Consider the following 26,074-nt stretch of genomic DNA (forward strand, 5'->3'; position numbering starts at 1 on the left):
CTCAGGCGTCTCTAGGATTTGTAATGATTTTTTTCACATACAGAATCTTCTATTTGAATATATCCTTTGTAACTCTGTGACTGGGTACTATTAGCTTTTTTATTTTATTTTTTTTTTTAAGTAAGCTCCACACCCAGCTTGGGGCTTAAACTCATGACCCTGAGATCGAGAGTGGTATGCTCTACCAACTAAGCCAGCCAGGCGCCCCTGGGTACTATTATCCTAGGTCAGATTTTTGGTTTTCTTGTTCATCATTTATGATGAAAATCACTGGTTATGATTTTGAGCAAATTAGAAATTTTGAAGACAAGTCAAATAAGCTTACTATTTTTGATATGGAATACAGTGCTGCTGGTTACCAGCTGCTTAAAATAAAACTCAAAAATCTGGTGTAATGAATTAACTATTGTTTCCTTGATAGGCCGAGGAAGAGTTCAACATTGAGAAAGGTCGTCTTGTGCAAACCCAAAGACTGAAGATTATGGAATACTACGAGAAGAAAGAAAAGCAGATTGAGCAGCAGAAGAAAATGTAAGTAGATCCTGGTCACAGTATTAGGTAAGGAAGCTTTAAAAAGTCAGTGGGACAAGAGGACAGAGCAGGTGCTTTGGAGTCAGGCAGGTAGGGGCTCTAGTGTTAATTGGACCACTTAACATACTTGTATGACCTTGAGCAAGTTGAGTAATTTCTTTTTCTTAATTTATGAAAATGGAAGCATGGCAGGATTATTGAAAGAAAGTTGCAATAACTGATATGAAAGTGCTTGCCACTTGGTAAGCTCTCAATAAATACTTCGAAAATAAGTTGGTAGAATCTACTACATGTATTTCAGTGGGGTTCTCTAGGGTATATACAAAGGGAAGTATTTGTACACACAAAGGAAGCTGTATATTTCTTTCTCTGCAGTTTTTTTTCTTATGCTCTACTGATAACTATTTTCCATACCTTTTGCAGTCAGATGTCTAATTTGATGAATCAAGCAAGGCTCAAAGTCCTCAGAGCAAGAGATGATCTTATTACAGTGAGTAATTTGCCCCTATTATAAGATTATAAAATGTTTATTCACTTACCTATTACAGAGAATTCACTAGTTAGCATGAGCTAACTAATTAAGGAGTTGAATGATTTTTAGAGAGAAAACATTTGGTCGGCAAATCATTATACTAGGTATTGTAATAAATACAAAGTGAAGGGCACCTGGGTGGCTCAGTCGTTTGAGCGTCCAACTCTTGATTTTGGCTCAGTCCAAGGTTTTCAGGGTCATGAGATTGAGTCCTAAGTTGGGCTCTGCCCTTAGCAAGAAGTCTTGGAATTCTCTGTCTCTCCCTCTGCCCTACCACCATGCACATGTGCACGAGTGCTCTCTTGTTCTCTCTTTCTCTCTAATAAGTAATCTTTTTTAAGAAGATTAAAAAAAAAAAAAAAAGAAGGCTCCTGGGTGCTCAGTCATTAAGCGTCTGCCTTCAGCTCAGGTCCTGATCCCGGGGTCCTGGGATCGAGCCCCACATGGGGCTCCCTGCTTGGCAGGAAGCCTGCTTCTTCCTCTCCCACTCCACTTGCCTGTGTTCCCTGCTGTGTCTGCCTCTGTCAGATAAATAAATAAAATCATAAAAAAAAAAAGTGAATGAGATATTGCCGTGTCTTCAAGGACCCTTTGATCCAACAGAGCATATAGACTCATAAGTCAAGCAGCAAATGGTGGGTGGACAATATAGTATGTGAGGGTTATAGGGACTAATAAAATTAGAAAGGTAGGATGGAATTAAGATAGGGCCATGAGTGCAAGGCTAAAGAGCTTCACCTGTTTTCAGTAAAAAACTATTGAAGTTTTTATTTTATAAGAATTACCATAAATAGGGTTCATGGTATGAGTATGTAGGCTGAATTTAAGAGGGAAGAGGTTAGACACAGAAGAACCATTTGGGAAGTGCTGTCTCCTAAGGAAGAAGACAGAAACCTACAGAATCATACCATTTAGTTGAGGAAGTTTAAAGGTATTCACATTAGCCTGGCTGGCTCAGTGGCTAGAACATGCAACTCTTGGTCTCGGGGTTGTGAGCTTGAGCCCCAATTGGGTGTGGAGCTTAGTTAAAAAAACGTTGTGTTCACATGAAGGCATTTGAATTATATTTTAGGAACCAACCAGGATGCCTGCTGTTTTCACTGTTCTTCATTGTTATAGTGGAGGCCCTAGATTCCTTTAAGATGGAGAAATAATTATATACAAATTGCGAAGGAATAAAGAATTATTTTTTGATTTTTTGCAGATATGATTTCCCACACATAAGATACAACATCTGAAAAACAGAACTAGTAATTAGTTCAAAATGGTGACTGGTGGGGCGCTTGCATGGCTCAGTTGATTAAGCATCTGCCTTTGGCTCAGATCATGATCCCAGGATCCTGGGATTGAGCTCCACATTGGACTCTTTGCTCAGTGGGAAGCCTGCGTCTCCCTTTCCCTCTGTCTGCTGCTCCCCCTGCTTGTGCGCTCTCTCTCTCTCTCTGTCAAATACATAAATAAAATCTTTGAAAAAAAAAAACAAACCCAAAATGGTGACTGGCAACAAAGAGACTATATAGAAATTAAGTTTTTCTGGATACCAATAATAACCAATTAGCATGTAGAATTAAAAATAGATTCTTTTATAATGGTTACAAAAGTGATTAAATTATTATGAATAAATGTTCGTAAATAAGACCTATGAGACATATTACATTCGTAATGTAATATGTCCATATTATGGACATTATTACGTTCATAAGACGTTCTTATGTCTTATATATATGTCTTATATATATATATGTCTTATATATAAGACATAAGAACGATGTCTTACGTTCATAAGACATATGAAAAAGCTATAAAATTAGAAGTATAAAACTCATAAATGGGGGCGCCTGGGTGGCTCAGTGGGTTAAAGCCTCTGCCTTCGGCTCAGGTCATGATCCCAGGGTCCTGGGATCGAGCCCCGCATCGGCCTCTCTGCTCAGCAGGGAGCCTGCTTCCTCCTCTCTCTCTGCCTGCCTCTCTGCCTACTTGTGATCTCTGTCAAATAAATAAATAAAATCTTAAAAAAAAAAAAGTTAAAAAAAACTAATAAATGGGAAGCATACCATTTCCTTAGAAGATTAAAGAAACACTAATATTATAAGCTGTCAATTCTTTTTTTTTTTTTTTTTAAAGAGATCATGACCTGAGATCATGACCTGAGCAGAAGGCAGAGGCTTAACCCACTGAGCCACCCAGGCGCCCCTAAGCTGTCAATTCTTTTTTTTTTTTTTTTTTTTTAATTTTTTTATTTTTTTCAGCATAACAATATTCATTATTTTTGCACCACACCCAGTGCTCCATGCAATCCATGCCCTCTACAATACCCACCACCTGGTGCCCCCAACCTCCCACCCCCCACCCCTTCAAAATTCTCAGATCGTTTTTCAGAGTCCATAGTCTCTCATGGTTCACCTCCCCTTCCAATTTCCCTCAACTCCCTTCTCCTCTCCATCTCCCCTTGTCCTCCATGTTATTTGTTATGCAACACAAATAAGTGAAACCATATGATAATTGACTCTCTCTCTAAGCTGTCAATTCTTAAGAGATGAATCTGGCGTGGCAGCAGCGAGAATGAACTTGGTGTATCAGTGTTGACACATTTTGCAGGGAGACTTTTCACACATTGACTAATGATTGACTTCTCCTCTTCCAAGTCCAGTGCTAAATATTGAATTTCGGACCTAACTAGGAGAATGGTGGTTCTGTTAATGAAATGGGAAGTTAGGAGGACAGACTCCTAACTTGGACATTCTTTAAGAGGCCGAGAAGCCTCCAGTTGTAAATGTCTGTCAGGATGGAAAGTAAAGGCCTGAAATTCAGGACAACAGAGATCACTTATTATCATAATTTATAATACTTCATATTGGAATGCTTTGATCTCAGGATCCTGGAATCCAGCCCTGTTAGGTTCCTTGCTCAGTGGGGAGTCTGCTTCTCTCTCTACCCCTCCCCCAGTTTATGCATGCAGAGTCTCTCAAATAAAAATCTTTTTTTTTTTTTAAAGATATTATTTATTTATTTGTCAGAGAGAGAGAATGCACACAAGCAGGGGGAGCGGCAGGCAGAGGGAGAAGCAGACTCCCTGCTTAACAGGGAGCCCAGTACAGGACTTGATCCCAGGACCCAGAGATCATGATCTGAGCAGAAGGCAGACGCTCAACCAACTGAGCCATCCAGGTGTCCTATAAATAAAAATCTTTAAAAAAAAAAAAAAGTAAAATATATAAATTCTAGCAATGTGGGAAAATAGGCAATCTGTTGCTACGTTATCTTCCCACATGGGAATGAGTAGTTCATCCTTTATAAAATACAAAAGGAAGACTGGACAGCTTTTTGTGGAAATGTTGACTACAAAATATCTCAGGACTGTTACCTAGGTCTTCCCTTAAATGTTGAGTTTCAGTAATCAGTGGTTGATTTCCTTCCACGGGATTCAGATTTCTTTAGCAACCTGATAGATTGACATAGTTTATAAGTTGCACTTAGAATAATAACCACCTTTCTGGAGAAGAACTTGGGTTTAAGAGTGTTTCAGCTTTGGAGTGCCTGGGTGGCTCAGTCAGTTAAGCATCTGACTCTTAATTTCAGGTCAGGTCATGATCTCAGGATCATGAAATCAAGCCCCATGTGGGGCTCTGCACTGGGCATGGAACCTGCTTGGGATTCTCTCTTCCTTTTCCTTTGCCCCTTCCTCCTCCCTCTTGGGGGGGGCGGGGGGCGGGTAATCTTTCAGCTTTGCCATGCTAGTTTGAGTAAATTATTGTTTCTGACCCTCAGTTTCCTCTTTGGTATGTATTAATTATGATACTTGGTTCAGAGGGCTGGGTTTTTTGTTTCTTTTTTTTATAGTGTTATAATTATTTAAAAATCAAATTTATTTTTGGGCTTCATGCTGGGCATGGAGCCTACTTAAAAAAAAATTATTTTTACACAAGTATTATATGCACAGTTTTAAGAATCAGATCCTTAAAGGTTTATGCCAACAAATGTCAGTTTCTTGGTCTAATTGAAACACAGCTCTTATGAGGATTGAATGCGAGAACGTGTTTAATTCCTCTAGCTTAACACTGTCATATGGTGTTTATTTAAGAAGTGTTACTTCCCTTTCCCCACCTCATCTCCTCCAGGTGGTAACCCTTCTTTTAATAGGTCTCGATAGTTGAAATACTCTCCTGGCCTCTTGGTGCCTTTGCTCAGAAAGTCCCTGGACCATAAGTTGCTACTGCATTTTTGATAAATGCCCAGAGTAAAAAATGACAACTGTGACAACTACTGGGTAGATGTTGTTTGTACAATTCAAGAGTTTAGAGACCTGTAACTTAAACATCTCAGCAGCATTTCTCAGGATAAACCCCACTGGTTATAGTAATAGTGTTTAGTGTTATCATTTGACCAGTTAGTAGGTTTTGCATTTGCTCTATTTTTATGCTGCCTTTTTTGAAGATTAGTGATTATTAAAAGTGGAAAAGATCCTGAGAAATGTCATCTCTAATGTACTATAGAAATGTTTTTGATATTATATTCTCTAATGGTATACTTGTCTCAGATGGCAAAAGGTTTTTTTTTTTTTTTTTTAAAGATTTTCTTTATTTGAGAGAGAGAGTAAGAGAGAGCATGAGAGGGGAGAAGGTCAGAGGGAGAAGCAGACTCCCCGTGGAGCTGGGAGGAGGATGTGGGACTTGATCCCGCAACTCTGGGATCATGACCTGAGCTGGAGGCAGTTGCTTAACCAACTGAGCCACCCAGGTGCCTGCAAACAGGTTTTATAACCCAAAGTAAACATCCCAGTGTTTTAGTAGATCTGACTTCACTTCAAATTAAAATCATTATTTTTTCTTGTCCTTACTGTTTGACCTGATTTTTTCTTTTTTTTTTTTTTTTTTAAGATTTAAAAAATTTTTTTGTCAGAGCACAGGTGGAGGGGAGGGGCAGGGGGAGAGGGAGAAGCAGACTCCACACTGAGCAGGGAAACTATCGCAGGGCTCGATCCCAGGACCCCAAGATCATGACCTGAGCCGAAGGCAGGCAGACAACTGATTGAGCCAGCCAGCCAAGCACCCCTGATTTTTTCTTTTTAAAAAAATTTTTTTAAAGATTTTATTTTTAGGGGCACCTGGGTGGCTCAGTTGCTTAAGCATCTGCCTTTGGCTTAGGTCATGATCCCAGGGTCCTGGATTGGGCTCCTTCCTCAGCAGTGACCCTGCTTCTCCCTCTCCTTCTGCTGCTTCCCCTGCTTGTGCTCTCTTGCTTTCTGTCAAATAAATAAATAAAATCTTCAGAAAATTTTTTTTGCTTTTATTTTTGAATAATATCTATATCCAGTCTGGGTGGGACTCAGGCTTATAACCCTGAGATCAAGTTGCATGCTCTACCAGCTGAGCCATTCAGGTGCCCTTGACCTGATTTTTCCACCTACATAGTTATATTTCATTTTATTGTATTTTATTATTTTTTTTTAAAGATTTTATTTAAGAAAGCACGCACAAGCAGAGGGGAGGGGCAGAGAGAGAAGCAGGCTCCCTGTGGAGAAGGGAGCCCGATGTGGGACTAGATCCCAAGCCCCTGGGATCATGACCTGAGCTGAAGGCAGATGCTTAACCAACTGACCCATCCAGGCGCCCCTATATTTTATTATTTTTCTAACTTTTTTAAAATAAGATTTATGTCCAATGTGGGACTTGAACTTTAGACACCAAGATTAAGAGTCGCATATTCTACTGGCTGAGCCAGCCAGCCCCCCTGGTTTTTTTTTAGCTCTTAAAAAATTTAATTTAGGGGCGCCTGGGTGGCTCAGTGGGTTAAAGCCTCTGCCTTCGGCTCAGGTCATGATCTCGGGGTCCTGGGATCGAGCCCCTCATCGGGCTCTCTGCTCAGCGGGGAGCCTGCTTCCTCCTCTCTCTCTGCCTGCCTCTCTGCCTACTTGAGATTTCTGTCTGTCAAATAAATAAATAAAATCTTTAAAAAATATTTTAATTTAAAATTTTTATTGGGGTGATCTGTGTGGCTAGTCAGTTAAGCATCTGCCTTCAGTTCAGGTCATAATCCCGGGATCTGGGATCTAGCCCTGCATGGGGCTCCCTGCTTAGCAGGGAGTCTGCTTTTCCCTCTCCTTCTGCCCATCCCCCAGCTTGTGCAAACCCACACAAGCACTGTCTCTCAAATAAATAAATAAAATCTTTTTTAAAAAACCCAAATTTTTATTAAATATACTCTTGTAAGCTGCTTTATGTCTTTTTTAAAAATTTTATTTATTTATTCGACAGAGATCACAAGTAGGCAGAGAGGCAGGCACAGAGAGAGGATGGGAATTCGGCTCCCTGCTGAGCAGAGAGCCCGATGCGGGGCTCGATCCCAGGACCCTGGGATCATGACCTGAGCTGAAGGCAGAGGCTTTAACCCACTGAGCCACCCAGGCACCCCTGCTTTATATCCTTTTAAAAATTTTTTTGGGGGGATGCCTGGGTGGCTCAGTGGGTTAAGCATCTGCCTTCAGCTCAGGTCATGATCCCAGGGCCCTGCGATAGAGTCCCACATCGGGCTCCCTGCTTAACAGGGAGTCTGCTTTTCCCTCTGCCTGAAGCTCTCCCTGCTTGTGGGCACTCACACTCTTTCTCTCTCTCTGAAAAATAAAAATATTTTTTAAATATATAAAAAATAATTTTTTTTATTTTATAAAAATTTTACTTTTTAAAGATTTTATTTATATAATTTTGCAAGGGAGATAGAGAGAGGGAGGGAGAAAACACAAGAGCAGGGATGAGGGAGGCAGGCAGAGGGAGAAGCAGACTCCCTACAGACCAGGGAGCCACATAAGGAGCTCGATCCCAGGACTCTGGGATCATGACCTGAGCTGAAGGCAGATGCTTAACTGGCTGAGCCACGCAGGTGCCCTAAATCCTTTTAAATGTAAAGAACTACAAGTTTGGCTTTTAGAAGGAAATTTAAGGTGTCATGAATAGGAAACTTAATATTTTTACATCAGTTATTTACTTAATGGCAAGCATGATTCTAATTACTAGAGATATAATAAAATGGAGTCCTTGCCTTTGTGAAACTTAATATCCTAGTAGGCTAAGTATGAATTCTGGTTTAAAAAAAAAATTGGGGTGTTTATTTTGTTTTTTTTCCTACTTCTCTGTATTTTCCACTCTTCAGTACTAGTGCTTCCTAACTTTTTTCACCCTCTAGAATATTCACATGATTATTTTATACTGAATAACCTCTTATACACAGTGATTTTCAAATTTTGAGTGAGAGGATATAGAGAGAAAGCACAGTTGTATGGAATGAACACATTTTGTAATTGGAAAAGAGCCAACTTCAAATCATTTTTCAAAATATAGTTATAATACCAGGGGGTACCTGGATGGCTCAGTCAGTTAACTGTCTCACTCTTCATTTCAGCTCAGGTCATGATCTCCGGATTGTGAGGTTGAGCCCCACGTTGGGCTCCCTCTCCTTCTCTCCCTCCCCACCCTCTCTCTCTCTCCCTCCCCCTCTCACAAAAAAACCCCAAAACCCAAAACACAGTTATCCACTGTTTTCTTTAAGAGATGGGTTAGGGGAAGAGGTTTACATTTTATAACTTTGAAACATAAAGCAGCAGTTTCAGGTCATATTACACATATCTTCCCCAAATTTTGTAGACCCTTCAGTAGCCAAAGAGTTTGTCTGTTTATTTCTGAAATTGTCACAAAATTCTCTTTCAGTACTAGCATAATCTTTTAGTTTTCACTGTTCTGTTTTCATTTTATAATTTCATAATTTATAATTTTACAATTTAGCTGGGTTGCCTTCGTAAGTTTTTGCATTTCAAATACACTTACACTTGGCTTATATCCTGCCGGGCTCCATAGTGGTCTGCGTCTAACTGGATGGAGACAAGAGGGTGTATCTGTGCTATAGCTTCTTGAGCGTGAACCTTAAAAAGAATATGGAACTTACCCTTTGGCCGGCTCTGTAATTTTAATGAGCATAAAAATTACTTGGAAGACCTTGTTAAAATGGGGATTCCCAACCCTATTTCCAGAGAATTTTATGTTCCAGTCAGGAATCAGCTTATATACGCAGCCCAGAGTAACTTTGATTTGGTGGTCTGAGAGCCACACTAAGAAATACTGCTTTAGGGTGCCTGGGTGGCTCAGTGGGTTGAGCTGCTGCCTTCGGCTCGGGTCATGGTCTCAGGGTCCTGGGATCGAGTCCCGCATCGGGCTCTCTGCTCAGCAGGGAGCCTGCTTCCCTCTCTCTCTCTCTCTCTGCCTGCCTCTCCATCTACTTGTGATCTCTCTGTCAAATAAATAAAATCTTTAAAAAAAAAAAAAAAGAAATACTGCTTTAGGCTTAGATTTGTGTTACAGAAGACGAACTGGTGACATCAGGCTTTTTGCTCGGCAGGGAGCCTGCTTCTCCCTCTACCCACTGTTCCCCTGCTTGTGCTCATTCTCTCTCATACACACACAAATAAATAAAAAATCTTTAAAAAAATTTATATTTAAGTAATCTCTACATCCAGTGTGGCATTCAAATGCATAACCTTGAGATCAGGAGTCACACGCTCCACCGGCTGAGCCAGCCAAGTGCCCCAGAAAGGTTGGAACCTCTTATATGGACAGCACACAGGTCCCAGGTAGAGCTGTGGGTATGGATGAGATCACCAAGGTTGTGGATGTCAGATTACAGGGCCAAGTAAACAAACTGAGAAGACATATGTGCTTACATACATACATGTGTGTAAGTGTATACACACATATATAGGTATTTTTTTAAATTAAGTATGCTGTACCCCCAGCATGGGGCTTGAACTCCCAACCCCACGATCAAGAATTGCATGCTCTACCAGTGGAGCCAGCCAGGTGTCCCAAGAATGCAGTATATTTAATAGACAGGAAATAAGAAATTGCTAAGGAAACATGAGGGAAAAGTAGTCATGTCAGTTGAAGCAGCAGCTAAGGGAACAAGGGAACAGAATACTTGAACAAAATGATAATCTAAAATGGCATCTAAAGCTTCTAAGAATCAGCGTAGGAAGAGCAAAGAGATTCGGCAATGGGGGTGTCATTTCTGACTTTGCCAGAGCGCTTTCATTGGATTAATGAAGGCAGAAACCCAGATTGTAAGGGCCTGAAAGATGAGAAATGTGGTGTGAGGAGCTGAAGGCAGGGTGCGAGGCCTCTTAAGCAGTGGAGCTGTTGGCGTTCTGATCTCTTTCTGGAACGCATGTGAAGTCCCAAGTCTTCTGGAGCATGCAGCTTGAGTTCAGCGTACAGCTGAGCTTTTATTTTTTTAATTTATAATGAGAATTGTGTGAAAATAAACATTGTATGATCTCAGCATCCTAAAGATGCTTATTTCCTTAGGCCTTTGCCAAGTCTAACTCCTCGCCATCAAGTACTTTACAGCGGAGCAGATACAGTAAGAGGTCTGGAGGGGTGAGGAAGCAGACTGATACAGCAGACAGGGTTATGTATACATCAGGGCCACACACATACTTTAAAGGGTTTTGCTATTTTAAAACATTTTATTTCTAGTTTTATCCACAGAGTAGGAAATTATGTTAGGGAAGTTGTCAAGCAGTTGGATAGAAAGGGATATTGACAAATGATAGAAGGAAGGGAAAAAAGAAAACCAGGGTAAAAATGAAATTGGCAGGCTATTTTACTACCAAATTTAGTTCCTTTTTTCTGCTATTTATCTTTTTGCCTTGCCTTCCCTGATGTTTTCTAGGTTTAAGAGCACAAGCTTTGGAATCCCTGTGAAATTTGAATTTCTGTTTCCTGGTATCAGCTGTTTGGTGGGCAGATTTTTTTTAGCCCCTTCTAATCTTCTGTTTCCTATAAAATGGAAAAAACATAACCCGAAGCTTATACAAAATTAGATAATCTAGGTAAAGTGGCTAGTATAATGCCTAACACAGAACAGATCTTTATTAACACTTCCTTAAACTTCACAACTTATTTAAAAGTTACTAGAAGAAATAATATACTAACATTTAAATTCTGATCCATCAATCCTGAAGTAGAGTTCTGGTGTTGTGGCTAAAGAGAGATGAAATACTTGTCTTCGAGGGAGGCCAGCTGACTCTTCAAATTAGGCAGGACTAGGGAGACAGGACTTTGAGGTTGACATCTTTTTTTTTTTTTTTTTAAATTTTATGTAATGCATTTCTGTTTGTTTCTTTCTTTTATTTATTTATTTATTTATTTATTTATTTATTTATTTGACAGAGAGAGAGAGAGAGAGACACAGTGAGAGAGGGAACACAAGCAGAGGGAGTGGGAGAGGGACAAGCAGGTTTCCCATGGAGCAGGGAGTTGATCCCAGTTGATCCCAGGACTCTGGGATCATACCTGAGCCGAAGGCAGACACTTAACGACTGAGCTGCCCAGGCGCCCGATGTTGACATCTTAATCAGGTTTCGGTTTACTACTTTCCAGGACTAGAATCCTAATATTTTCAGAATCCTTAGAGGCAGTTAGGTTGAAGTGGGCAGATAGGCCCTTCCGAAACCTGATACTGATAGGTGAGCTGGCCCGAGAACTGCAGTAAGACCTACATCTCTCCCTGGGAAAGCGGCGTGGGGAGCTGGATGGTAATCAGAGAGGTCGAACTTAGAATCTAAGATATTAGTGGTTTGTAACATTGTTGATTGTAATTTACCTTTTTTGCCTATGATGACTTACTAAGGGGATGGGAATACTTAAGGGACAGTACAATTTGTATCAGTTTTTAGCCTTCTTAGCTGGAGTTTGGTGTATTTCGACTTCCCTACATCCTTGATTGGAGTTGTAGGTGGTGGTAAAACTCCTCCTTTACCAGTTTCCAGATTTTGACAGTGGGTTACTTTTACAGATGGCTAGTAATGCTCTTTACAAGTTGACTTTCTTTAGTTTCATTCTCTTAGAGCAGACCAGCCCCCATAGTCCATTCCTCTTTGCTTAACCATTGTTTGATTAGTCCATTCCCCCATGAAGAGAAAAATGCTGGAGGGATTCCTTGTTGGGGAGGGGCTGAGATTTCTTTCAGCCAAATGTCTCATGCAGTATATGCTTTAAATCTTTGTGCCCATAAACTTCCCAGATTGTAAAGCCTTAAATGACTTCTTAACCAGGCTGTTAGGATTTAATTAATAACACTTCTAGGGGTTAGGTTGTTCTGATAGACACCTAAAATTAGAGGTTGATTTTTGAGCATCTTTTTTTTTTTTTTTAAATTTATTTATTTTTAGAGAGAGAGTGTGTGTATGCAAGTGGGGGATTGGCAGAGGGCGAGGGAGAGAGAATTTGCAGCAGACTTCCTGCTGAGTGGGGAGCCCAAGGGCTCAATCCCATGACCCTGGGCTCTCCACCCCAGCCGAAATCAAGAGTTAGTTGCTGAATCAGCTGAACCACCCATGCAACCCTAATTGGCTTTTAATAGTTCGCTATGTCCATACAGAAATTTTATTTTATTTATTTTTTATTTTTTTATTATTTTTTTAAGATTTTATTTATTTATTTGACAGAGAGAGATCACAAGCAGGCAGAGAGGCAGGCAGAGAGACAGGAGGAAGCAGGCTCCCTGCTGAGCAGACTCCATCCCAGGACTCGGAGATCATGACCTGAGCCGAAGGCAGCGGCTTAACCCACTGAGCCACCCAGGCGCCCTATTTTTTATTTTTTTAAAGATGTTTTTTTATTTGAGAGAGAGAGAAAGCATGAGTGAGGAGGGGACAGAGGGAGAAACAGACTCCCTGCTGAGCAGGGAACCAGATTCAGGACTCGATCCCAGGACTCTGGGATCATGACCTGAACTGAAGGCAGACGCTTAACCAGTTGAGCCACCCAGGCGCCCCCATAAATTTTCTCCTTTCCTTCCATTCTTCTCTCTTTCCTCCCTCCCTCCCCCTTTCTCTCCTTTTCTTTTCTTTTTTCTTTTCTTAACCCACTCTTTCTTTCTTTCAGATTTTATTAATTTATTTAACAGAGAGAGATACAGCGAGAGCGGGGTAATGGGAGAGGGAGAAGCAGGCTCCCCACTGAGCAGGGAGCTCCATGCGGGGCTTGATCCCAGGACCTGAACTGAAGGCAGTCACTTAACAACTGAGCCACGCAGGCGCCCCCAGAAATTTTATTTCTAAAAAATGCTCTTTTGGGGCCCCAGTGTGGCTCAGTCTTTTAAGTGTCGGACTCTTGGTTTCAGGTCAGGTCATGATCTCACAGTCCTGAGATCTAGCCCCACCTGTGCATGGAGCCTGTTTGAGATTCTCTCTCTCCCCTCCCTCTTCTCTCCCCACCCCCTTGTTCACATGCGTGTGTCTGCACTCTCTGTCTAAATAAATAAACTCTCAGGGCATCATGTTCTTTTCTTTTTTTTTTTTTAAGACTTTATTTATTTGACAGAGAGATAGAACACAAGTAGGCAAAGCAGCAGGCAGAGGGAGAGGCAGAAGCGGGCTCTCAGCTGAGCAGGGAGCCCAACGAGGGGCTCAATCCCAGGACCCTGGGATCATGACCTGAGCCGAAGGCAGACACTTAACTGACTGAGTCACTCAGGCGCCCCACGCAGGGCACCATGTTCTACCCAGTTTCTTTTTAACACCCCAAAATAAATTTTCCCACTCCCCCCCCCTTTTTTTTTAAAGATTTTATTTGTTTATTTGACAGATAGAGATCACAGGTAGGCAGAGAGGCAGGCAGAGAGAGAGAGAGGAGGAAGCAGGCTCCCTGCTTGAGCAGAGAGCCCGATGCGGGGCTTGATCCCAGGACCCTGGGATCATGACCTGAGCCGAAGACAGAGGCTTTAACCCACTGAGGCACCCAGGCGCCCCCCCTTTTTTTTTAAGATTTCTTTTTTAAAGTAACCTCTACACCAAATGTGGGGCTCAAACTCAATTGCAAAATCAAGAGTCCCATGCTATGCCGGTTGAGCCAGCCACATGCCTCTCCATTTTTTAAAAATATATACTCTTCCTGGGGTGCCTTGGTGGGCCCACTCAGTTGGGTGCTTGACTCTTGGTTTTGGGCTACGGCCTTTATTGCCAGGGTCTTGAGATTGAGCTCCACGTGGAGCCCCCGAGTTGGGCTCTGCACTCAGCATGGAGTCTGCTTAAGACTGTCTCTGCCTCTGCCGCTCCCTGCTATGCATACTCTCTCCCTCTCTCTCTCCCTGTGGCTCCTAAATAAACCTTAAAAATATGTGTATGTGTGTGTACACACCTTTATTTTAAAGAATGTTTTTCACATTATTAACATTTCTTTCATTGGGCTAACTCAGAATTATAACCCTGTCTTCAGACTCGGGATCTTTGTGAGGAGATGAATTACTGTTTAAATATTTCTTGCTGTGGAGCACCTGGGTGGCTCAGTCAGTTGACTGTCTTCGGGTCAGGTCATGATTCTTGGGTACTGGGATCGAGCCCCAAATTGGGCTCCTTGCTCCTCAGGGAGTCTGCTTCTCCGTCTGCCTGCTACTCCCCCTGCTTGTGCTCTCTCTTTCTGTCTCTGACAAATAAATAGATAAAATCTTTGAAAAAAATATATTTCTTGCTTTGATGCTTTATGCTGCTTTGTGAAGAGTATATTTGAGAATGTCTGTTGCTGTGGGGAGATTTTGAGGCTGCTACTTTCTCTTGAGCACTCAGGGACTAGAAACATCTTAAAGCTAATCAAACTCAATTTAGTGGAAACAGTAATGGCCCTACAGTTTTGTTTTTTTTTTTTTTTAAGATTTTATTTATTTATTTGACAGAGAGCACAAGTAGGCAGAGTCAGGCAGAGAGAGAGGAAGGGAAGCAGGCTCCCTACTGAGCAGAGAGCCCAACGGGGCTTGATCCCAGGACCCTGGGATCATGACCTGAGCCGAAGGCAGAGGCTTTAACCCACTGAGTCACCCAGGCGCCCCACCCTACAGTTTCTGTAGCAGATTCCTTTTTTAGGGGTTATCAGAGGAATGCCTCTGTCAGCTAAGGGCTTTAAAGCAGAAGCTGACTGAGGATCAGTAAATGGAAATAAAGCCAACCTGAGATGATCCCACAATGGGAAAAATGTTAAAAAAAAAAAAAAAAGTGACCATCATCTAATGATTACACATTTAGAAGAATAAAAATTATGTCTTTTTGGACATTTTGTTAACTTTTTTTTTTTTAAAGATTTTATTTTTAAGTAATCTCAACACCCAACGTGGGGCTTAACTCACAACCCCAAGATCAAAAGTCCGAAGCTCTACCAACTGAGCCAGCCAGGTGTCTTTGTTGTTAACTTTAAATGTATTTGGTTTTCATCAGTAAAATGAAAACAGAAACCTGCTGAGTGTGGAGCCTGAGGTGGGGTGGGGCTCGACCTGAGCAGAAACTGAGAGCCCAGCACTGGGTACTTAACCCACTGAGCCACGCAGGCTCCCCATAAGGATTTTTTTTTGGACAGATGTTGAGTTCAGTGAAGATAATCTTAAGGTATATAATAATACGTGAAGTAGAATATTTTTTAAACCATTTTATTTGCTTTTAAAAAGCATTTTAACTAGTTTCATTACAGTCTCTTAATGACATGGATTCTCAGAACACCTTCCTGTAGTTGTTGGGGGTGGTCAGCTACAGATTAGAAATATTCTACAGTAGAACATGATCATACTATTTAAAATTTTTCTTACCTTATTTATTAGTATGTTAGAAACCGTTTTTGTGTGAAAGTGTGTGTGTTTGGACTTTTATTCGTTGTCTAATGTCAGAATTGACAGAGTCAGTCTGTAGGGGTGGAGGGCCAGCATTCTTACATACCTGCTTTTGTAGCCTTGGAATCTATTTCACTTTTTATTAAAAAAAAAATTTTTTTTCGGGGCACCTGGGTGGCTCAGTGGGTTAAGCCTCTGTTAGCTCAGGTCATGATCTCAGGGTCCTGGGATCGAGCCCCATATCGGGCTCTCTGCTCGGCGGGAAGCCTCCTTTACCACCCCCCCACCGTCCGCTTGCCTCTATGTCTACTTGTGATTTCTCTTTCTCTCTTAAATAAATAAATAAATAAATAAATAAATAAATAAATAAATAAATAAATAAATTTTAAAATTGGCCCTAAAGTGAGTAATTCTGATTTTTTAAAAAAAATCTTGGTCTAGGGCGCCTGGGTGGGTCAGTGGGTTAAAGCCTCTGCCTTCAGCTCAGGTCATGATTCCGGAGTCCTGGGATCGAGCCCCGAATCAGGCTCTCTGGTCGGCAGGGAGCCTACTTCCCTTCCTCTCTGCCTGCCTCTCTGCCTGCTTGTGATCTCTGTCTGTCAGATAAATAAAATCTTAAAAAAAAAAAAAAATAATCTTGGTCTAATTGCACTTAGTAGACATCAAATGAAATAAATGTTTGCTTGACATTAGATGCATGAGTGAGAGTCTGGGTGCCTCACCTCTGCACAAATTGTGAAGTGAGAGCTCACTTCAGGTGTCTTGCAGGGCAGTGGGTTTCAGAGGTGCTGGCGATCAAGGGTAATTCTCAGAACCAGATAAAGGGCTTTTCAGCATAGAAGGCTACTTATTCCTCTGCACGTTCTCTCCCCAAATTCTGACTGACCTCTAGGTGAGCATGTGTCTCTCCTTCCTCGTTAAAGTATCAAGAAACAGCTTTCAGAAATCATAATAAGTAGAATAGGCCATGTAGAACAAATAGTCGCCTTTTTAAAGACTTGACTTCTCTTTTCACCGGTAAGCCAATAAATGCTTATTACTTAGTGAGTAATTTCCACTGTGTTCTCTCAACCATAAGTGATTTGTTTCCTGGTAATCCCTTTAAATTTTTATTTTAGTTTTTTTTTTTTTTCTTTTACAGATTTTATTTATTTGACAGAGGTCACAAGTAGGCAAAGAGGCAGGCAGAAAGAGAGAGGGAAACAGGCTCCTGAGACCTGAGACCTTAACCCACTGAGCCACCCAAACGCCCCTAGTTATTTTTATTATAGAAGGTCAATGTTTATTTATTTATTTATTTTAAAGATTTTATTTATTTATTTGACAGACAGAGATCACATGTAGGCAGAGAGGCAGGCAGAGAGAGAGAGGAGGAAGCAGGCTCTCCACTGAGCAGAGAGCCCGATGCGGGGCTCGATCCAAGGACCCTGAGATCATGACCTGAGCCGAAGGCAGAGGCTTTAACCCACTGAGACACCCAGGTGCCCCAGAAGGTCAATGTTTATTATAGACAAATTGGAAACTACAAACTAGCATAAAGAAAATTGAAATCAGGGGCACCTGGGTGGCTCAGTCAGGTTAAGCATCTGCCTTCCTCTCTCTCTGCCTGTCTCTCTGCCTACTTATGATCTCTGTCTGTCAAATAGGTTATGGGGATTAAGAAGTGCGCTTGTGATGAGCACCGGCTGATGTATGGAAGCGTTGAATCACCACATTGTGTGCCCAAAACTAATATACTATATGTTAACTAACTGGAATTTAAATAAAAATTTTAGGGGTACTTGGGTAGCTCAGTCAGTTAAGCATCTGATTCTTATTTTCAGCTCAGGTCATGACTCAGGGATGTGGGCTTGAGCCCCATGTCGAGTTCTACACTCAGCAAGGAGGCTGCTGATCTGTCTCCCTCTTCTACTTCCCCTGCTCTTTCTCTCTCGAATAGTAAATAAATAGAATCTTTTAAAAAAACTTAAAAGGAAAATTGAAATCATTGATAATCTAGCCTTGTATCTAGAACATACAACCAGGTACCAAGTGCTCCTGGATTTTTTACATACTTTGCTCTCTATCCAGATATTGTTTTTTTCCTAATAAAAAAATGGAATCAACTTGCACCAGTCTTTGTTTTTAAATATTTATTTGAGAGAGAAATGATGAGTGAGGGTAGGGGCAGAGGGAGAAGCAGACTCTCCACTGAGCATGGAGCTAGACGTGGGGCTTGATCCCAGGACACTGAGATCATGACGTGAGCTAAGGCAGACGCTTAACCAGCTGAGCCATCCAGGTGTCTCTGCACAACAGTCTTAATATTAATAGCTTGCTTTTTAAATCTGTATCCTGTAGCTTTTTCCATGTTAGTCAGTTTTGTAGTTTTCTGAACTGATTGATAATCTGGGCTACTCTGCTTGAGCATGAACTTCCTGGGAGCTGTGATGTTGCTTCCTGCTTCCTTGTATGAGGGTATAGTGATTAACACAGCATCTGGTTTATCATTTATCTTGGAATGTGTGTTGAATGAAAACAGTAATATAATGTGAAGCAAATGGGCATGGGCCAGGACCATCCTCGCGGTGAGTTCGGAGCTGACTGCCCTGACTACCTGTGGATAACTTTTTTCTTTTCTACTCTTCGTAGGACCTACTAAATGAAGCAAAACAGAGACTCAGCAAAGTGGTAAAAGATACAACCAGGTACCAAGTGTTGCTGGATGGACTGGTCCTCCAGGTAATTTATAGGTTCGACCTACCACTAGTAGCCAGAGTTCTTACAAAATTGACAAGATGTATTAGAGAGCAGCTCTGGTTTTTTGTTGTTATTGTTTGTTTTGTTTTGTTTTCCTATTTTGTCATCTTAGCTTTCTTCCTTGCTCTCTTCCTTCTCATGCATGAGGGGACAGTAATACTGGTTGGATCAGACTTTTCCTACCCTTTTATATAGTCTTATAAGTCCTTTAGAACTCAGTGGTCAAATTTGCTTGCAACCTCCAGCTTTAAACTTCCCTAATTTGGGGTACCTAAGCGGTTAGTCATTAAGCATCTGCCTTCAGCTCGGGTCATGATCCCAGGATCCTGGGATCAAGCGTGCATCGGGCTCCCTGCTCAGAGGGAAGCCTGATTCTCCCTCTCCTACTCTGCCTGCTTGTATTCCCTCTCTCACTGTATCTCTCTCTATCAAATAAATAAATAAAATCTTTAAAAAAAAATAAAAAAAAATAAACTTCCTTAATTTGAGGGGTGCCTGGGTGGCTCAGTTGGTTGAGTGTCCAACTTTTGATTTTTGGCTCAGGTCATGATCTCAGGGTAGTGAGATCAAGCCCCACATCAGTTTCTGCACTGGGCATGGAACCTACTTAAGATTCTCTCTCTCTCCCTCCCTTCTCTGTCTCACTGTGTCCCTCTTGAAGAACAAAACTTCTCTAATTTGATTTCACCTTTAAAATACTTGCTTTAGATTTTGGGTTCAGACCAAACACAATATACATTTTAAATGTTGGCAGCTTGCTTGTGAATTCTTATTTTACTTAGGTTAATTACAATAACATTTGGCTTCCACTTAGTTGATGTGAGAGAAGATTCCCGTATCAATTTTGTTTCTACCACTGGAGCCTTAGGTGTGTTTATCTGGTTTGTGATATTGAAAGCTTCTTTCCATGTTCTCATAGTGTGTATTCTGTCTATTTACAAACTACATGAAAGAATTATAAAAATATTTTATTTTGCTTCGGATTTTATAAATTGCATTTCTTGACAATTGCATCTGATTGTCTTACAGGGTTTGTACCAATTGTTGGAGCCCCGAATGATTGTTCGTTGCAGGAAGCAGGATTTCCCTCTGGTAAAGGTAAAGAGCTTAAAGAAGAAACCCATTTTTTAAAAAAATCAAAATGTTAGGGATGAAATGCATGCTTTAATAGAGGATAGCTCAGCCATAGAAATTAGAGGTATCTTAACACATTATAGATAGTAACTTAAGTGTACCTAAGCCTCTAATTTCTTTTCGTAAAGAAGATCAAGTTGCCCCTTCTGAGTTAGTACCTTCCTGCCTTTCTGGGAGCTCTGTAACACCATAATCTTCTGAAGATTCAGCAATAAAAGCAGCACACAGTATTGGAGCAAAGTTAGGCCATGCCATTTGAAAGTGACAGACTACTCCCAGAGTATGTATTCCTATAGTTGGGAGAAGAGTAGGGGTACAAGACAAAAGGGTTGCAGCAGTGAAAACATAGCTGCAGTTCCAGAGGCAAATGCCGAGGTGTTCCTTCATGTCCTGGCTGAGGGAGAAGCTGCCCCCCTTCTGGGGGACGGCCATTGGCTCCCTGGAGAGTCCAGACAGGCTGTAGAATTAGATGGGTGCTCTAGAATGAAGGACCCAGGAATCTGAATGAACTCCCCAGCTCTGATTCTGTGTCATCCAGTCGCTCTTCAGGTTAAAATTCTTCCTTGCAGGGCACCTGGCTGGCTCAGTCAGGAGAGCATGTGACTCTTGATCGTGGTGTTGTGAGTTTGAGCTCCATGTTGGCTGTAGAGAGTACTTAAATAAAAAACTTAAAAAAAATATGGGGCACCTGGGTGGCTCAGTGGGTTAAGCCTCTTCCTTTGGCTCAGGTCATGATCTCAGGGTCCTGGGATCGAGCCCCGCATCGGGCTCTCTGCTCGGCGGGGAGCCTGCTTCCCCCTCTCTCTCTGCCTGCCTCTCTGCCTACTTGTGATCTCTCTCTCTCTCTCTAAAACAAACAAACAAAAAATAACTTTAAAAAAATAATAATGAAATAAAATTCTTCATGCAGCTTGCTTTCGGAGAAGGATTGGGTGCTTAGTCCCTTAGCAATTACATTTCTTACTGTAAATTAATATACTTAGAATACATAATGTATTCGTACTCTTACTATAATTTTTCTCCCAAGTAACTTGTCATCTAGGAAAGAAAACATGCCAGCTGGGAAATACAAATGCTCATTCCCTTCACCTTGCACTGGAAATTAATAAATTGTGATACTCGTTTATGAACCATTTCAGTAACTTGGATCCATGTCTGTGTTGACAGCCTCATTTATGATCCTATGAAACAGAGAGCTACACATACTGGAAAGCTCCCCAAGGTGATGAGCATTCTGTGGAGGCGGGTCTGAGTTGCCAACTAAAGTTCCTTCAAGAAAATGTTATTTAGGGGCGCCTGGGTGGCTCAGTGGGTTAAGCCGCTGCCTTCGGCTCAGGTCATGATCCCAGGTCCTGGGTTCAAGCCCCACATCGGGCTCTCTGCAGGGAGCCTGCTTCCTCCTCTCTCTCTGCCTGCCTCTCTGCTTACTTGTGATTTCTCTCTGTCAAATAAATTAAAAAAAAAAAAAAAAATCTTAAAAAAAAAAAAAAAAGAAAATGTTATTTACATGTGTACTCATGCATAGTATTATTTAGATAGGACTTTCCACTAATTATATTTTATCACTCTGATTATACTATAGCATTTTTTTTCTAGTGTGCTCATTTGTTTTTAAAATTGTAAACTGTATATAGTACAGAGTACAAACTTGACCATTTTTTTTTTTTCAAGATTTTATTTATTTATTTGACAGAGATCACAAGTAGGCAGAGAGGCAGGCGGAGAGAGAGGAGGAAGCAGGCTCCCCGCCAAGCAGAGAGCCCGATGTGGGGCTCGATCCCAGGACCCCGGGACCATGACCTGAGCCGAAGGCAGAGGCTTTAACCCACTGAGCCACCCAGGCGCCCCCAAACTTGACCATTTTAGGTGTAGAGTGGCCTTAAGTAAATGCACATTGTGCAGTCGTGACCCCATCCCTCTCCAGAACATGTTCACTTTCCTGGACTGAAATTCTGTCCCCATTAAATACTAACTCCCCATTCCCTCGATCCCTGACAGCCACCACCCTCCTTCCTCTCCCTCTGAATTTGCCTGCACTGGGTACCTCGTACTGCTGGAATCCTACAACATCTGTCCTTCTGTGACGGGCTTATTTCACCTCGCGTGATGTCTTCAAGGTTCCTCATGTGGTAGCAGTGGTCCGAATTTCCTCCTTTTTAAGGCTGAATTGTATGCATATGAATTGTGTGCATATTTTTGCTTATCTGTTAGACACTTAGGTTGTTTCTACCGGCTTTTTGGCTGTTGTGAATGATGCTGCCATGAACATGGTTGTCCTGTTAGCCATTCAGGTCTCTGGTTTCACTTTTGGGCATATACCCAGAGGTAGAATTCTACCTGGATTGCTGGATCATATAGTAATTCAGTGTTTAATTTTTTTTGAGGAACTGCCATACCACTTCCACAATAGCTGCACCATTTTACATTTCCATCAACAATGCATCTATTCTTTTACTTGATAAATAGATAGGAATATGCCTTGCTTGTATAGTTGGCCGATTTTTTTGTATACTTGCTCCATAGTTTTCTGCTAAAACCTTGCACCGTTTTCTGTTTTTTTTTCCAGGCTGCAGTGCAGAAAGCGATTCCAATGTATAAAATTGCCACCAAAAAAGACGTTGATGTCCAAATTGATCAGGAGGCCTACCTGCCTGAGGAAATGTAAGGAGTGTTCCTGCCCTTAACGTCTAAGCTGCTTTCACTGTGAAAATGGCCTTTGTGCTGGGTCTTGTTCAAAGTGTTCTCTGAGGCACCCTTTACCACAAGAGTAAAGGTGTGGCCGTGTGCCACTTGTGAGTCTTGCTGTTTTTTCTTTCAGTACTTTGTTCTCTCTTATTAACCAACTAGACGTGCTCTAAAAGTCTAAAAGGAGCTAACTTCCTGTGGTCACTTAGTTTATTCTGCAGAGAGGAAGCACTAATTCTCTGCCCAGGACTCAAAGCTGAGTCCAGATCTCCATGTTAGATGCTGAGGATGATAATTGCTACCTCTAAATTTCTAAGAAATAAGGCAGGTGGTCATGTAGGATAGTGACTGCTATATAGACAGATAGAACCCAATAGTTAGGTTCCTCAGGTACAGAATTGCAAATACCAGTGGTACTTGTGCTGCGTGGAAATGACAGGACATTTCTTCAGCATCCCTGATAAGCTTGGTGCGGCTGAGCCAGGCAATAGGAGCTCCTGATAGGTCAGAGCCAATGTCCTTTCCTCGATTGTGCTTGTGGGTCTAATGCCACATAGGCACAAATAGACTAACATTGCAGAAAGTCCTTGGGATCTGCAAACCTAGTTGAAAAAGCACCAGACCTAGGTTTGAGTCCCGAGTTGGCCTTCTGTGAGCTATGGGATCTGGAGACTGAATTCCATCATTTGTTACATGGAAATGGTACTTTTTTGTTTCATGAAGTGAGGAAAAGAGAGGAGATTGTACATGTTAAAATGTTTTATAGGGGGTCGGGGTGGATAAGTCTTAAACAGCTGCCTTCGGGTCAGGTCATGGTCCCAGGGTCCTGGGATTAAGCCAGGCATCTTGCTCCCTGCTCAGCGGGAAGCCTGCTTTTCTCTCTCCCACTCCCCTTGCTTGTGTTCCCTCTCTTTCTGCGTCTCTCTGTCAAATAAATAAAATCTAAAAAAAAAAAAACCTTTATAAACTGAGAAGTTAGATAAGTTAGTGTAAAAAGCTTCAATATTAAATCTCACAGAACCTTGATTTCCGGGCCTCTAAATTGGGAGAATAGCACCTGTTTCACAGAATTCTTAGAAGCTTAAATGAGGTCCTGTTTATACAGCATTTAACACGGTGCCTGGTACCCGCAGTATACATCTTTATTGAGCTGTCAGATAATCATTGTTGTGATGATCAGGCAGATGGGACAGAAAGCACTTAGTTCAGGGTCTGTCTGGTAACTAATGCATTTCAGTCCTGAAATCTTTGGGGCCAGATGTTTTGAATCCCAGTGTTTAGAAAAGCAATAAAGAACATACACCACATGTGCCATCATATCCCCAGCAAGGTCTGAGGCGTCATCCCCCACACACCCTGTGATCATATATGCTAATATTTCTAAATGGGAACACTCACACTGCAAGGGATAAGTACCTAAAGATTTGCTAGGCATTTGCTGCCGGATGACTAGAGGTCATCTAGCTTTTGGAGAAACACAAATTAGACTTCAGTTCTGCTAGCTTATTGAATTTCAGAATTGTAGAGAAGGAATGGTGAGCTGATTCCAGTGCTCATTTAAAGTAGAATTTTAAATATTGTTTTATTCAATCAACTCGTTTTATTCAGTCTATTTAAACGTGTTTTCTTGTTTGTCAAATAGCAAGGATACCGACCAAGACTCATAGGGTTACTGGGAAGATTGAAGTCATGGGCAGCCCTGGGCTTTACACTCAGTGAGTGCCTGGCCCTCAGGCGACATCCTCCCACAGTGGTGGTCTTTTCTGCCCTCGCTCCCTCCATGAGAACAAAGAATTGTGGCACGAACAGTGGGGTCAGGATTTCAGCAGAGCCAACAACGTCCTTATGAAGGATATAGTCTGTTTAGAGAAATGAAGACAGATGAAACAAAGAAATGCCAGGGGGAGGGAGTAGAGAGTAAGAAGATAGTATTAACTTCATTGTCCATTAAAGTTTTCTGAAGACAATTTGCCAAACCTTTTCCCAGTCTTTGTCACATAACCTTATTTCAAGAAATATCTGGAGACACCTGGGTGGCACAGTCATTTGAACATCTGCCTTCCGCTCAGGAAGGAACCTGCTTCTCCCTCTCCCCTGCTTGTGCTCTGTCAAATAAACAAAATCTTAAAAAAAAAAAAAGATTTTATTTACTTAGTTGCTAGAGAGAGAGTACAAACAGGGGGAGTGGCAGGCAGAGGGAGAAGGAGACTCCCCGCTGAGCAGGGAGCCTGATGTGGGGCTCGATCCCAGGACTCTGGGATCATGACCTGAGCCAAAGGCAGCGGGTTAACTGACTGAGCCACCCAGGCACCCTAAATAAAATCTTTATTAAAAAAACAACGCCAAAGACAAAAAACAACAACAAAAAAAACCCATGTCTTTAAAAAAAAAAAAAAGAAGAAGAAGAAAAATATTTGACAAAATTCTAATGTACGAAAGAATTTCATTCCCCGGGGACTCCTTGTAATAGAATTTGACCTATCTGCCTTAAGCCTCTAAGTGCTAGAAACTTTGGAGAAAGGAACAACAGAAGTGAGGTGTGGCTAGAGGCAGGACTCCCTAAGGGCCAGTTTGGTGCAAGATTACAGTGGTCCCTTTCATCTGATACACAGTACAGTTAGAATATGGCCTTATCAGGACCCCTGGTAATTAGCAGGATTGGGTCTTAGGAAATATTCAGATGAGGATGCGATTGATTTGCAAGCTGAGACAAAATCCTTCCCCATTTCATTTTGTTGGGGAGGGCTGTTAGAATTAACTTAGGTGGCTAGAACATAGAATCAGATTGGTACATAGCAGTCACTTGGTAAATGACCGTTATTATCAACCTCCATGCCTTAAATCCTCAGAAGCTTTCTGAATTAATTTTAAGCTCTTTGCATGTGTCTATTGGTCCCTTACAGTATTTAGACACACCCCATGCAACAAAACACCTTTCTTAGGAAAGAAAGTAAATGTACCATGTGTCTGTTTTCCTCAAATCTATAAAAATTGTTACTTCCTGTGTTCTTTGTAGAGCTGGTGGAGTTGAGATCTATAATGGGGATCGTAAAATAAAAGTTTCCAATACTCTAGAAAGCCGGCTGGATCTCATAGCCCAGCAGGTGAGTGTGGCAATACATCTTATTAATTGGTCTGTTGTTACTTTGAAATGATGCAGAGAACATATGTGCATTTGGGGTTTGTCATTCTTTCTACACTTTGTGGCATTTTCTTGAATGGGCAGTAGGCAGGTGACATTTACTGAGGTGACACCATTTACATGAGTGGATTTGGGGTTGAATGAGGGTTTTGTTTATTTAGGATTCTGATGTACACATTTTACTGCTGCCTGGGTCCTTTCTCCAGTAAGAATGGCAGGAACTAAAGTAAATGTTGTTTAAAGGACTTGCCAGAGGGCTGCTGGCTCTTCAGGTGTTTCCAGGTTGGTACAGATAATCTCTAGGGAGTAAGAATTCAGGTGCCTCAGAATGCTGGGCCTCTTTTCAGCAGCGGTAGTCTGCTGCTGTGGCTGCTAGCTCGTCTTAGAGGAGAGCACTTTGACCTTGAGTATTATCTTCTGATAACTTAAACCCTACAGCTGTATTCACCATTAGAGTAGCCGCTATCCACACATGAATGAAGTAAAATTAAGTAAAATTAAAAACTGAGTCCCATGGTTGCACTAGGCACAATTCAGATGCACAGTAACCACACGTGGCTAGTGGTCTCTATTTGGACAACACAGCCTGTGAAGTTTGAGATTAAATCCTCTAAGGATTTTTCAGTTGCTGTAATGAATGAGTGCCTCAGCACAAACTTGCATTATGTGTTTTC

At 41.5% G+C, this 26,074-nt stretch overlaps 1 protein-coding gene across 1 annotated transcript in view; it reads left to right on the forward strand.

The window, feature by feature from the left end:
* ATP6V1E1 (ATPase H+ transporting V1 subunit E1) overlaps positions 1-26,074 on the forward strand; it is a 41,485-nt gene that overhangs the window by 14,239 nt on the left and 1,172 nt on the right. The window contains exons 3-8 of the mRNA XM_047741268.1: positions 422-531; positions 955-1,021; positions 18,332-18,421; positions 19,469-19,537; positions 22,140-22,234; positions 25,275-25,362. Coding sequence (XP_047597224.1) covers positions 422-531; positions 955-1,021; positions 18,332-18,421; positions 19,469-19,537; positions 22,140-22,234; positions 25,275-25,362 — 519 coding nt within the window. The remainder of the gene's footprint in view (positions 1-421; positions 532-954; positions 1,022-18,331; positions 18,422-19,468; positions 19,538-22,139; positions 22,235-25,274; positions 25,363-26,074) is intronic.

This window comes from Lutra lutra, chromosome 8 (assembly GCF_902655055.1).
Source record: "Lutra lutra chromosome 8, mLutLut1.2, whole genome shotgun sequence".
NCBI lineage: Eukaryota > Metazoa > Chordata > Mammalia > Carnivora > Mustelidae > Lutra > Lutra lutra.